The sequence below is a fragment of the Fistularia commersonii genome, chromosome 34 (assembly GCF_037954325.1).
Source record: "Fistularia commersonii isolate RoL2024-O1a breed Wild chromosome 34, RoL_Fcom_v1.0, whole genome shotgun sequence".
Classification (NCBI taxonomy): Eukaryota; Metazoa; Chordata; class Actinopteri; order Syngnathiformes; family Fistulariidae; genus Fistularia; species Fistularia commersonii.
Window position 1 is genome coordinate 4772540 of NC_141317.1, and position 13651 is coordinate 4786190.

Here is a 13651-nt window from a genome sequence, read left to right on the forward strand (position 1 = left end):
GCCCCATAATCAGAGCTTAATGAAACAGCACAACACCAGGATATAGAAATATCCATACCCTGGCACGTGACGCTCACAAATGCGCGGCCGCTTGGCCGAAAGCGAATCTCGAGATAGATTTCGAGCACGATGGCACGTGGAAGGAAAGTGTAGAATACAAACAAAACCAAAAAAAAAAAAAAAAAAGTCATACTCATCACTCATGATGCAAAATATATTCTGCCCGGCACGGCCCCTCGTGGTGGTTCCCGCTTCCATTCCGACCTGTCCGTGCAGAGTTTGCGTGTTCTGCGTGGAATTTCCTCCGAAAACAGAAAGAGACCCTAAATTGCCCGGATCTGTGAATGAGAGTGATCGGTTATTTTTTCTCTACATTGCATATACGTGGCCCCTGTGATGGACCGGGGGGGGCCGATCCGGGGTGAACCCCGCTTTTGCCCGACTACAGCTGGGGGAGGCACCCCCTGCAACCCCAAGTGCAGGATAAGCGGTATGGAGAATGAATCGGTGAAATCCTAAACAGGTAATAGATATATATTTCAATGTCATATATTTAGGCTGTTTCTACGGTAACACTCTTGCAGATATGCTGTTTTAAGTTTGCCTCAAATCACCGTTTTTATCCCCTTTCAGGAAAATCATGCACGAGGCAAAGAACGGGAGTTTGAGAGACGGTTTCTGTTGGTTCTAACCGTGGCGACGACGTATCTCCCGGGTAACGATAGGTCATCGTCCCTCGGAAATGATCATCTGTAGGCATTGGTCAAACTCCCGGAACGCACCAAAATCACCAAAAGGTTGAACACCGACTCTGGTAACTGGAATGAAACCGTCGGTTTTGTTTTGTGCCTTGCGTTTCATTAACTTGAAATATTAAAAGTTGTTTATAAAAGCTGCCTGTGGATGACTTAATTTAAGCTCTTGCATAAAACAAGTGCAGACAAATCTGCCATGGCATAAAGACATTTAATATGACTAATATGGCCATAAATACTCTCCCACTTGTTTACACAGAACATAAGAGTGAAAACCCATGTAGAAAATTATGCAGCCATGTGCATAAAAGACAAAGATTTACACTCGTTGTATCATAATATATGATAGCACGTGAAATTAATTATTAAACCGGGCAATTACTCAAAAAGCCTCACTTTAAGGTTCCTATAGTGCTCGGTGACAATAGAGTTGCGGTGATATTTAAAGAAAGTGGCACGATAAAGCAATTTCTCTGAATAAAAAATTTTAAAAGAGCCAAACGCAATTAGCATAATGCATTATATTGAAATTTTCAACGGCGGCAAAGACCGAGGGGAGCGAATGGAGAAGAGAATAGGGACGTAGGGAGGCAGGTAGCTGAGAGACATGAACATATTTCAATATTAATCATCTCAGTAATATTTTAAAAGGCTTTAAAAATCCAATCCTGAGCATATTGCCTCTGACTGTCGGCGATGATTGTCTGCCCCGTGCTACTTAGGACCTCTGAGCGATGTTCTACTGGAGCCGACTGACTGATCTGAAAACTGGGTCTGACGCAGCATTTAGCCTGACCCCGTGCCGCTCGCTTCCACAAAATCTCCCATTGGAAATAAAAAAAATGTCCGGCCGGCTTCCGCCTCAATTTCCCCCTAAAATCCGACTCATCCTTGGAAAACCACATTGAACTCTGTGATTATCCCGCTGTCCCGTTTCTGGCGCGGGGGGGGAAACCCGGCCGGATGATCTCTATATCGCCTGACAGCGGTCATCATATCAGAGGAGGGAGAGGTCACGGATGTAGAGGTTGATGAAAAAGGCAGTTATCAATACTGTATGTGGGACCTGTTCCTCCCGCTGCTACGCTATTAAACTTTAACGTAGTGGAATATGTGACCGGGCTCGCGAGACAGGTGGACACGGCCCCTGGAAACGATGATTGTGGTGGGATCTGCTGAAACTAAAAATGACAGACAAACCACTGGCCTGAGTGACAAAAAAAAAAAAAGAAAAGAAACGCCGTCTCCGAAATGTTCCAGAAAACGCGATGGCACACACAACCTCCCATGACGAAGACGCTCAACAGTATGTCTGTGCCTCCAGTTGCCTCAACTGCATGTATGTGTCTATATATATATATTTATATGTGTGTGTGTGTGTGTGTGTGTGTGCAGGGTTTTAAGTGAAGGAAAAAAAAGAGCAGCGAAATGTGTTGGGCAGGGTGTCTCACTAATGAGGCTTTATAGCTGTGGGATGTGAGTCACACACAGACAATGGTCTGGGGAACATTTAGTGTCTCCTCTCAATTTCTCACACATCCTGCCGAGGAGACTTGCCCCATCTCCTTTTGTCCTCCCTTCGCCGGGAACATAGAGGATGAAAAATCTTGCTTTTTAAAAAATAAAAAATGAAAAATAGTAACTCCCTCAAGGAAAATAAAAATGTTTTTTTTGTTTTTTTAATTTTGAATATATTTTCGTCTCTAACAACAGGTGAATGTCTGGAGGGGGTTGCAAAAAAAAAAAAAAAAAAGTGAGAAAATAATATGTGCCATTAGTTCACGGATCGTTTGGGATCGCAAAAATAATAATGATAGTATTACGTTACGCACGGGAGCACGCTGAAACGGGAGGGATGGATGGAGGGGGAGGGAGGACGAGAGAGAGAGAGAGAGAGGGGGAAGGAGAGAGAGAGAGAGAGAGATCTAACAAGTGTGACCTAACTGTCTATGGACCAAACGCGGCGCAAAGGAGATGCAGAGCGGCCGGTCTGGATAGGAGCGCCAAAACAGCCGTGCGTCCCTTACTTGTAATTACAACCCCCCCCTCCCCCTGCCCCACCCCCCTAAAAAAAAAAGTATTTTCCTAAGTACATTTCTTCCGAGGTAAGCGGTACCCGAATGAGATCATCCGCCCGGAGAGAGGAGAGGGGATCGAAGCGCTGATACAGAAACTCCCCGTCACTTTTCCCGGCGTCTCTCTGCGCGCTCGGCGGCTCTCCGGCTTCCGCGCCCGCCCGGCTCTCCGAGGTCTCCGGCCGCGTCGGTGGAGCCGCGGAGGTGGACGATGCCCGGGCAGGTCCGCCTACCGAAAACATCACCGGAATACAAAGCGGTGAGGGATTTTATTGTTTATTTATTTATTAATCAATTTAATCTATCTATTAATTTATTTATTTTTACCCCACAAGTGTTTTTGGAAAGTTGTTGATAGAAAGATGTGAATCCGTCCTTGTTTCGGGTAATTCACGATAGTAACAAGTAACATCTCAGCTAATGGATAAAATGTTCATTTCTTAAAAACAACCAAAAAAAAAAAAAAAAAAAAAAGTATTTTTTTTCATTTATTTTTTTTTGAATCGGGATTGCTTTAAAGCTCCTTGCCGGAATTCACATTTGAATCCATGTAACAGTTCAATTATGTACATAAGAATGACACTGAGGTGAATGAATTATTGAGCGGCGGTGCTTTTCTGGTGTTCCTCCCCAGATCCAGATATAACAAGAAGAAGAATCCGTCCTGAGCTCACCCAGGTTGACCAAGTGTAATAGCTCTCCTGAAATGGCAGGGAACAAACCGATTGGCGGAGGACTGCCCATCGCTTTCCGTCCCTTGTAGCCGGAGGCACGTCTGCATGAAGTGATAACCTTGAATGGGAGAAGATTTATTCTTATTTTTTTAAAGGGACTGTAAATTACACGTCATTAAACCAAATTAATAACACCGGCCCTCCCCTCCCCGACCCGCTACTTTATGAGCTGAATTTGGCAGCTCTTTTTTTTTTTTTCTCTTTTCTGTCTAACCAACTTTTTTATAAGCTGCACTTACACAAGCGTCGGTCATGATGAACTGAACTGGAGGGCGGAGGGAAAGTTCAAACAATGACAAAGGAGAGAGAGTGAACCAGACTCGGGTTGATGAATTATGCTTTTGGAAGTGTGCCACCGCGGATCTGAGAGCCCGAGATTTGTGTCTGTTTCCGTAAAATCGACCGTGTTGCATTTCATCTTTTTAGATACGATATTTTAAATTTTTTCCTTTTTTTTCTCTTTGGGCCTCGTTCACGTCCTCGCAGTTTTTCTCGGATCCTTTAACCCTCCCTTTTTTTCTTGCCTAACCCTCTGGCCGTCTGCCGTTTTGCCTTATCTTTCAAACTTGACCCAAGAGATACACTTTCCCTCACTCCCCCCCCGCCCCTCAAAGTCCTCGTGCACCTTTTCACAACACATCGGTTCTCTCAAAAGCATCATCCTGGCCGGCACAATTCCAGCCAAAGGGGAAGAGGACTTCCTGACGCTGGCCGCCTCGCGGCTTAGCCGTAGGAAACGGGTAATTGGAGCGGCCGTAGGTGTAGCCATGGTTCTCATATTGTTAGTGGCAATTCCCCTGCTGGTCCACACAACCAAAGGCGGGACCGCTGGAAACGCAGGCAGCCGCTATGAAATGCTCGGAAGTTGCAGGATGGTATGCGACCCCTACACCACCTCCCAACCGGGCCAGGAGCTGACGGCCGTGTCTCCGCCACCCCAGGATTACGCTGGGAAGAAAATGAAGTCGGGATTTCGGGGACCCCCGGGGATCCCCGGCCCTCCGGGAGCACGCGGGCCCCCCGGCGATCCCGGCAAGCCGGGCCCGCAGGGGCCTCCCGGTCCGGGTCCCGGCGGCTACTCCCCCTCGCTTTACACTCCCAAAATTGCCTTTTACGCAGGGCTACGCAAGCAACACGAGGGGACTGAGATACTGAAGTTCGACGACGTGGTGACCAATGTGGGTAACTACTACGAGCCCAGCACTGGAAAGTTTACCTGTCCTCTACCTGGCATTTACTTCTTCACCTACCATGTTCTAATGAGAGGTGGCGACGGGAGCAGCATGTGGGCAGACCTGAAGAAGAATGGACTGGTTAGTAGATTGGCATGTGTGTGTGTGTGTGTGTGTGTGTGAGAGAGAGAGAGAGAGAGAGAGAGAGAGAATGTGTGCGATGTGGAGGATGGAAACATAAGCCCAATTGTGGGTGTGCATGTATGTACTGTATGTACGCGTCTATGTATGCACACGCACGGCCGTACGACGGACTTCCTCACGCGGAGGCCACCCAACGTGTTGCTATTGACTCAAATTCACTTCTATAACATTGAGCGCTTGGCATTCAGAGCACATTCCCCTTAGCAGGTGGCACGATGACAGCCAAAGAATGAAATAGCAATAGTTCCCCTCATTAAGGGGGAATTTCGAACAGTCTAAAATCCCAACCAGTGATATTTGCATTCCCACATGTGCTGTGACTAAATGACAAGTGGCAGAATGCAGCCGCCGCCACCGAAAGGAACAGTCCAATTAGTTAGTATCATACGCCGAGCTTGATTACTGCCTAAACAGAAGTGCAAAAGAGCACGGAAGAAACGGCTGTCAGTATGTGAACCAGTCAGTTTACACCTCACCTAAATAAATAATAAATGTAAAATTGACAGTCCACTCATCCACTCTCTCATTCCCCAGACACTAATTAAAGACAGGAGGAGCTGATGGGGTAGGGTATGTGTGTGTGTGTGTGTGTGTGTCTGTGAATATATGTATATGTGCATGTGTGTGAAGTAAAAATCAGAGATTTTATCCAAGGACTTCAAATTACTGGAACATTCCTCAAGTTGCTTTCCACATCCACCCATAAATCCATCCACCATATTTCCCACTGAACCCTCTTCCCCCTGACGGATCGGCCGCACAAAAGGCCCGGCTCACCCATACGCTCGGTCCGGTGCTTGTCGATAAGTCAGAATTAAAGTAGTAGTTCATTTAGACTGTATTTGGTTAGATAGAAAACCGAATGTTTAAAATCATACATTATTTACCGCCGTTTTATTGGATACGCATGAGAAGACAACGGCGGATGTGTGTTTAAAGCTGCTTGCCGAATGTCCTCTATTGTCATTCAAGTCATCTTATCCTGCTAAATAATTTAAACATCTTAGATTAGATTCCCTGAACACCCGCTATACTTTCCCCCCTGCCAAACCCAGGCCCCGGCTTGTTCATTGATTCTTCATTAATTATCTTTTCGCCCACCTCAATAATTTAACCTCACCCAGGTCCATCTGACACCCATCAGGTGGCCCCCTTTAAACAGTTCCTTCAAATAGAACCCTCAGCTAACAGGGTTCTATAGAAACTGAGTTGCTGGTAGATGAAATGGAGTGTAAATGAAATGCTGCAGAATGCCTGATCATACTTGGAGTTACCGAAGCCCCGAGGCTACTGCTTATTCTGCCTGGGGCTGTGGCTGGGGTGTACAAAATGGGCACCATGTTTGACAGGTTGCATTTCTGATCGCGGTATCCACTCGCCTGTTTTATTGGCGAAGGTGCTCGGGCTTTATTGGATACTTTGATTGCCCTCTGATTTTTTTTCCTCCACCTCCTTTCCTACCCACCCCCCCCAAAAAAGAAAAAAAAAAAGCGAGTGCTATTGCAAGGTAATTGATAACCACGTATTTCTTCTTCGGCCGGCCACAAAGACAGATTTGATGAGAATGAATGAAACGTAAGAAACGCAACATGACAGGGGCATGTTGAGATGTCCGCTCGGAGTCGGCGAGAGCGTGAAAAAAGAAGACAAGTGAGTTGATGGGAAGATCGGGGGTAAAGCAGAGGAAGATAGATGACTTAATGGAGGTGTGGAGACAGTGGGCTGGTAGATGAGGCATCGGGGAGGCTGGTAGTGAAGGCCAGGATGAGATCAGCTCGATGACCAATGGACACCCACTCCGCACATCTCAGCCTGACAAGTAATCACGGTCGCTGGAAGAACAAAGAAAAGTGGTCTAAAAGCTGTGTCACTGCACCAACTCGGGATTATTATTTAGATTCCGGTCAGAGCCGAGCAGCGCATCCATTAAACGGCACCAGGATCTGCTTCCGTGAGTGACCCATATATGTAGGAGTGCCCGTGTGCGTTTTGGCCACGATGGCGGTTGTTGTCACGTGACGGGGATGTTGTATCGTGCCGTGCCAGGACCTCGGGAGGATGCTGCTGACTGCTGATTCTACACCTATTACTATCGCCAAATCCCCTCACACTGTGCAGCCAGCCTACATGCTCAACACCTCAACCCAACCTACACAAATCATCGCAGCGTGACAGGTCGCACATCAGCAAGCGCTGTGTTTGTTACATGACATAAACGACATTGTTACGACCCATTCTCCTTTAACGCGGTTGTGTTACGTGCACATTTAATAAAAAAAAAAAAAATCAAATTTTACAACCAAGATTTACTAACCCTATCCAAATGATAGTGATATTATTTAGCCTCGATAGAACGGACCCCGATATTAAAGTTCCATTGGTGTCACGCCCATCATAGGGGTGTGCCATCACACCGCCGCTCACTTACTGTCAGGGATATACGGGTGAAATAATGCTTGATATTCCAGTAGCAAATATTATACTAATGTTGCATGCTTTCTACTGTGAAGGATGGTAATTTGTGGCACATACCTTCCTGGGGAAAAAAAATGTAAAAAAAAAAAACAACTCCCCTTCCTCTCATTAACTGGGGAGCACATTCACATTCCCACAATGCACCGCGATACATCTAACGTTCTTAATTCCAAGTACAATGTAGACAAATAGAAAATGAGTCATCATCCGTTTAATCTCCTTGTTTTTTCACCTGTCATAGGCTCTTTTAATTGCTTGGTTAAAGGTCAAGTTATTTCACATGGTAGCGCTCAAATGTCATCACTCGCTGTAATGAATTGTACCTTTTCCAGTATAGAGACATAGGTGAAATATAATTAGCCCGAAAGCGTTAGATACCGAGCAGAAATGGTGTCAGGAAGACAAGTCGGGCGTTGTCTTTTTAGTCCATGAGACATCTAAATAACACGTCGTGATAGTCCTCGATGAAGTGCAGACTACTTATCGGGATAAAGTCAGCTCCCCGATCACGCTCCGAACAGTTATGGACGTTATTATGCAACTGCCCATTGACTTTGACGGCCGGTAACAATCCCTGCTTGAGTCACTTATTATCATCTAATCCCTGGTCTCCCGAGGGAGAAGAGAGACATATTCAATAAATATTCTATTTCCACAAACCCATCCTCGACCCCCCCCCCCCCCCCCCCCCTTCTCCCACCGTTCCTACTACGTGTTGTGGTCCCTTAGGTAAGTTTAACAGCTACTTTTCTATTGTCTCCGCTCTAAGAGGTCAGTATATCACAGTGAATGAATCCTGTCAGTTTTATTACCAGTGGAGCACAGCACCACAGATGAAAACAAGACTTCATATACCCCCACATCTCCCTGGTCTCACAAAATAGCCTCACTTGATCAGCCTCTTACTCCACCCCACCCCCAACCCTCAAACTCCGCCGCCCCCGTCTTTTTTGTTTTTTTTCTATCCTTGTCTGTCTTTTGCGCCGCACCTCTACCTTGTATAGATGACATTGTAGCCACCCCCCCCCCTTCCCCCCTTCCCCATCACTCTTTTCCTTCTCGCTCGTGGCTCCCTCTGCTCCCAGGCGTGGTTACCGGAGGTCCTATAATGAAAGGGCTAGGCAGAGAAAGAGACAGCCACAGGCAAGCCCTGGGGGTCCCTGCCTCGTGGCTTGCAACCTCTTCCAGCTCAGGGATCAGCGGAGTGTGCTGCCTGGTTCACATGGATCAGTTGTGTCCTCCAGCCATATCTAACTCCTCCGTTGGCTTCTTGTCCTAATCCCGCCGAGGCTTCCCTCGCGCTTGTCTGTCTGCTATCTGAATTAATGGTGAGCTTGTATTATTTCCTTGCACACAGCAAACACCGCTCGGTGTATCACATCTCAACCACGTTATTAGGACGCTGCTATTCCATTCTGGAGAATTCAGCCCAATTTTTCATGCATCACGGGGGAACGACGAAATATACCGGGTGTCGTTGGACGCCACGGTGACAGCGTCGCTGTCAAAAGCAGCCAAAGATGCAAATGATCTATTGACAGCCGCCATACGCAGCAAGTAGAACAACAGCCTAACCTTTACAGATGACTGAGCGGGTGGACGGCTGTAGTTATTTAAAAATAGACTGCAAAGTCCGGTCTGTATTACATCTGGTGATTGTTAAGGAAAAAGCGGCCTCGCTCCGGAAAAGAAAAAAAAAAAAAAAACAGGATCAGTAAACCGAAAGAAAGTAAATTGGGATTGATTCTGTCATGGCGTATTAAATAAAGACTTTAGGCACATGGTGTAAATACTTTGTGTTTCTAAATCACAACATTTCTTGAGGAGGAAAACAAAAAGTAAAATGAAGGAGAAATTCATTGCTATTTAATAGCCAATATTGAATCGAAGAGTTCAAGTGCTTGAGCTCTCATTGGCCTGAAGTGTTGTGAAACGAGAAAATAATGTAATTATCCTGCTCGCTCACCTCTCGGGAAAATATACCGAGAAGAAGACCAGACCTTTTCTGGGCCCCGAGTCCAGTCCAGTAATATTTTTGAGGTTCAAAAGCTCATGCATGACTTGAAAGTTTCGCTGTGCAAAGCCAACATTCAAACCATTTAAGTAACAGCGACTTCAAATTAGATATACCGGGTTCATATGAAAAACACGTAACCTCTGATTCATGACACTGCAGCACAGACAGCTGGGGACTTGACAAAACATTATTTCAAAATCAAACAAGATTTAATTATATCCAATAAGACAAAATTAAAGGCCGCATAAATATAATCATAATTTACACGTAATTCTGTCTTTTCAGATGTCAGGGTTCAGGTTATGGTTCTCTCTTCCACATAACAGACAGTAAAATGTGACAATTTTTTAGAGAGCCTGAGGGCGGTGTTTTCTTTTAATGGACATTCACTTTTTATATCAGCTCGGCCTGAATGTACCCCTGTGGACCACAACATCTGAAACCAGAAGCGCCGGTAAAGGCAGAGTAATATACCCCTAAACCCCGTGAGACCGACTGATCCCATCAATTTGTCTCAAAATTGAGGGTGACATATTCAACAACCGGCCCCCAATATGCCGCGTGTTTATGGACGTGTGCAAATTGCATTCGGCAATGGAAAACCACTGTATGGTTGTCGGCAAACATTCATATGGGGGCGCCGGATTGTTGCGACGGTAAATGTTTTTAGTTACGCAAATTCAGGCCCGGTTGCGCCGTGATTGACTGTATACAAATCGATGCACGCCGGTTGGGGGAGAACGGGCCCGAGTGATGGAAATGACACGGTGGCAGTTGAGTTGCTGATCATATTTGGGGCTGTCATGGAGATGCGTGCCGCTTGTCCGACCGGTGGCATTGATCGAGCACTCTCCCCGCAGGTGGACACTATTCGTGCCTGCAGCCCATTGGTGCCTTACAATGGTCTGATGGGGGAGCGGCGCTATAATTTTAGTGAAATATTTCCCTGTTTTTTTTTGGTTTGCATTAACATTTCCAGACAGCAACCTTAATCCTTAATAGTCCTCTTTATCAAAATTGTTTATTGATGACGTGCAATCAACCTCGTCATCAATCTATGTGATAGATATAGAGCAGCACAGGTTACAGTTGAGAATAAAACTGCAGAAATTAAAGATAAACTGCAAATGTGCCAAACAAAGCCATATATATCATAAACACGCTAAGTAATATCAGTGAAGGATAAAAGATAAATGATATGCATACCATTTTACATGCTTATAAAAAATATCCTTTTGGTAGAGCAGTGGCATCCGTAAAAAGGTTTATAGCGAAAAAGACGAACCCTTTTTCCTCTCAAATTGTGACCAAACCGAGGCATGTGTATTTAAATGTCTGAAAAGTGTAAACCAATTTCACGTGTTAACAAACAAGTAAAGATCGGCTGCCGCGCGGTCAATAGGATGCAATCCGCACACGGCATGCAAATGTGAAGCTGTCTGGTTCAGGCATGGTCACTCAATATCGTGCATATTGAGTCGGATCATAAGCAACAGGTCAATAGCCGGTTGCGGATAGTGATACTGTTTCTCACCAGAGCTGGTTTCCCTTAAGACGACTCCTCGTCCCCGCTGAGTCTGCTTATCTCTGCAGCCCGATCGGATCCCCGTCCTCCATTCTTCACGCTGGTCTCGGGCCGCGGCTGATCAATACGCAGAGGAGCGGCTGTGCTCTCGGTCCAACTCCGGGGTCAAGGGTCACCTTCTCATCCGTCCGTTTATCCGTCTTGACGGTGAATTCCACCGGAGGAGACAGGAGGAGGGGATGTCGTGCTCGGGATGGCTTTGGCGCCAAAACCGTTAATAATTTGTCCAGATCGAGCCTGCAAACAAAAAAAAACCAATGCGGTAGATATGCGAAAGGAAACCGTGACAAAATATAGTTGGCTTTTAAAAAAAAAGCTGCTGAGTTTACTGAAAGGCGAGGGGATGACATTTGCAAGTGTTAATTTTGTTTTCTGCACAGTCTAATTGTGCATGCGTATGTCCTTTGTGGGTGACAGGTAAGAGCCAGTGCCATCGCTCAGGATGCTGATCAGAATTACGACTATGCCTCCAACAGTGTGATCCTGCATTTGGACGTGGGTGATGAGGTCTGTGTGCAGCTGGACGGAGGAAAGGTCCACGGAGGAAACACAAACAAGTACAGCACCTTCTCCGGCTTTCTCATCTACCCAGATTGAAACTAGTCCCTGAATCACTAGGATAGAGCGGTCGTAAAAATGCCATCGCACATGCACAGACATTCACAGTTGCACATGGAGGTACACAAACTATTACATGGAAATCCATACAGAGCCTTGTATGTAAGTGTATGTGTATTCATACATGTGTTCAAGCAAGTACACACACACACACACACACACACACACATACTACAAGCAGACTATAAAAGACTGGTTTGATTAAACGTTGGAACATGTGAATGGAGTGGATTTGTGTGATATTACCTGTCATCGTCAGCAACTGTGTTTAATTTCCCATCCATGGGCAAAATCATGACTTTCTAAAAAATATATACAATACATGTGCAGGTGGAAATTGCACATCGTGGCTCTGAAATATTGAAAATAATCTAACATATAAACTGACACTGTAAAAACTCAAATAGAACAAAAAAAAAATCCCTCCAGCTGTTAATTCGATAATTGCCTCTAGGATGCCATTAATAAATATGAGCAAGAGAGGCAGGGAAGGACACCTGATCTTTACCTGGACAATATTTATTTCAACTTTTTTTCTTTTCCTCTCCAGTGTCTTCTGATGAATTTCCTTCCTATATTTTGTAACTTGTATCTGTAATTGCTCCCTATATGCTTCACAGTGAATTGCCCTTATTGCAATAAATTAAATCAATGTCGTGAGTCATCCTGCATTGGCGAAGTTAATGTTTGAGTCCAGGCCACTTCTGTGAACCCAGAGGTTTTGTCCTTCTTCCCCGAGTCGCACGCCGGTACAGAAAATCACGTGGCAAAATAAAAGAATCCTTCACTACACACACACACACACACACATCTCAGCACAATGTATGGGTTGCATCTTTGTGTGACGAAGGTAACTGCCAAGTGCATTATAGCCAAGTTATAATTGCTCTGTGCAATAGTGTATGCATGTGTGTGTGTGAGTGAGTTTGTGTGCCAGTGTGCTCACTTTGTATGTGTGTGTGTGTGTGTGTGTGTGAGTGTAAATGTGTTACAGGGTTTGGCAGCATGTATGCGCAGATATAGCAACAGATGCAGAATTGAAGTGTTATACATACATTTACTGTACAATACATTACACTCCTGCTATTGTAATTAAATTGTCATTGGTATTTATTTTTTCCAGAGACCTGTCCAATTATCATCTTATGTATAAACACCGTAATCTGGGGATAGATTATCTGATATGTTGAAATGGTTGCGTAAACGATTACAATTAAAATATGTATATCTAACTTGTCTGGATGGTAACTTGTTTCGGCTTAGTGAACATTACAGCTGGACACAGGCGCGCGCATTCCACTGTAGCGCGCACACACTCGCTCGTACACACACATACATACAAATGCAGCAGTTTTATTTGGAAGAAGCGACTGGGGAGAACTGGATAGATGACATGCCAGCATGGACTTAACGGTTGAGATCGAAACAGTGGTTGACCGGAGCCACTGCCTGCAACGACATGGATTTCCGATAGGCCTTAAGACACTGTCTAAGACAAAACATTAAAACCGCTAAATTGATCTCAACTTATAATACACCCAGGATCCACAAAATCCCACCAATGTGTACCTTTTAAATGCAACAAAATTGGGATCAATTGTACAAACCAAACCGGACCTTTGAATTGAATTGACCTTGTTTATCAGGTGTCTGAACAGAGATCGTTCGCCGTAAAGCCTATTGGTAACACAAACCCCATCCGGGGAAATTTCCATGAACAATATCAATTCGTGGTGTTTCAAAAGCTCAAGCTGTGCTACCTTTCTCTCTCCTGCTCAGGCCGAATCATTTTTTTACTGAAATATGTGGGAAATATTACAAATTTTATTCATGAAACTCGACATCATGACAGTAATTTAAATTTAGCTTCGGAGGAGCATTATCATTTTCTGGAATTGAATGGAGATTATTCAGCACAACGCAATTTTCGTATTTAATTTGAGATCAAGAGAGGTAGAAAGATAGTTTTAACTCTCTTCCAACCGAGCTGAAAAAAAAGCAATAACTAAAGCATTC

The 13651-nt window shown here is 44.9% G+C and overlaps 1 protein-coding gene across 1 annotated transcript; it reads left to right on the plus strand.

The window, feature by feature from the left end:
- The first annotated feature begins 2714 nt into the window (after positions 1–2714).
- On the plus strand, positions 2715–12826 carry c1ql4a (complement component 1, q subcomponent-like 4). Its single transcript, XM_086141304.1, has 3 exons — positions 2715–3089; positions 3465–4877; positions 11435–12826. The coding sequence occupies exons 2-3, from the start codon at positions 4332–4334 to the stop codon at positions 11612–11614; spliced, it is 726 nt and encodes a 241-aa protein (XP_085997430.1). The 5' UTR covers positions 2715–3089; positions 3465–4331; the 3' UTR covers positions 11615–12826.
- Positions 12827–13651: the final 825 nt, after the last annotated feature.

Coding starts and splice junctions, on each gene's coding strand:
- c1ql4a (XM_086141304.1), top strand. CDS start 4,332: ATGGTTCTCATATTGTTAGTGGCAATTCCCCTGCTGGTCCACACAACC. Junction 4,878..11,434: donor ACCTGAAGAAGAATGGACTG/GTTAGTAGATTG, acceptor TGTGGGTGACAG/GTAAGAGCCAGTGCCATCGC.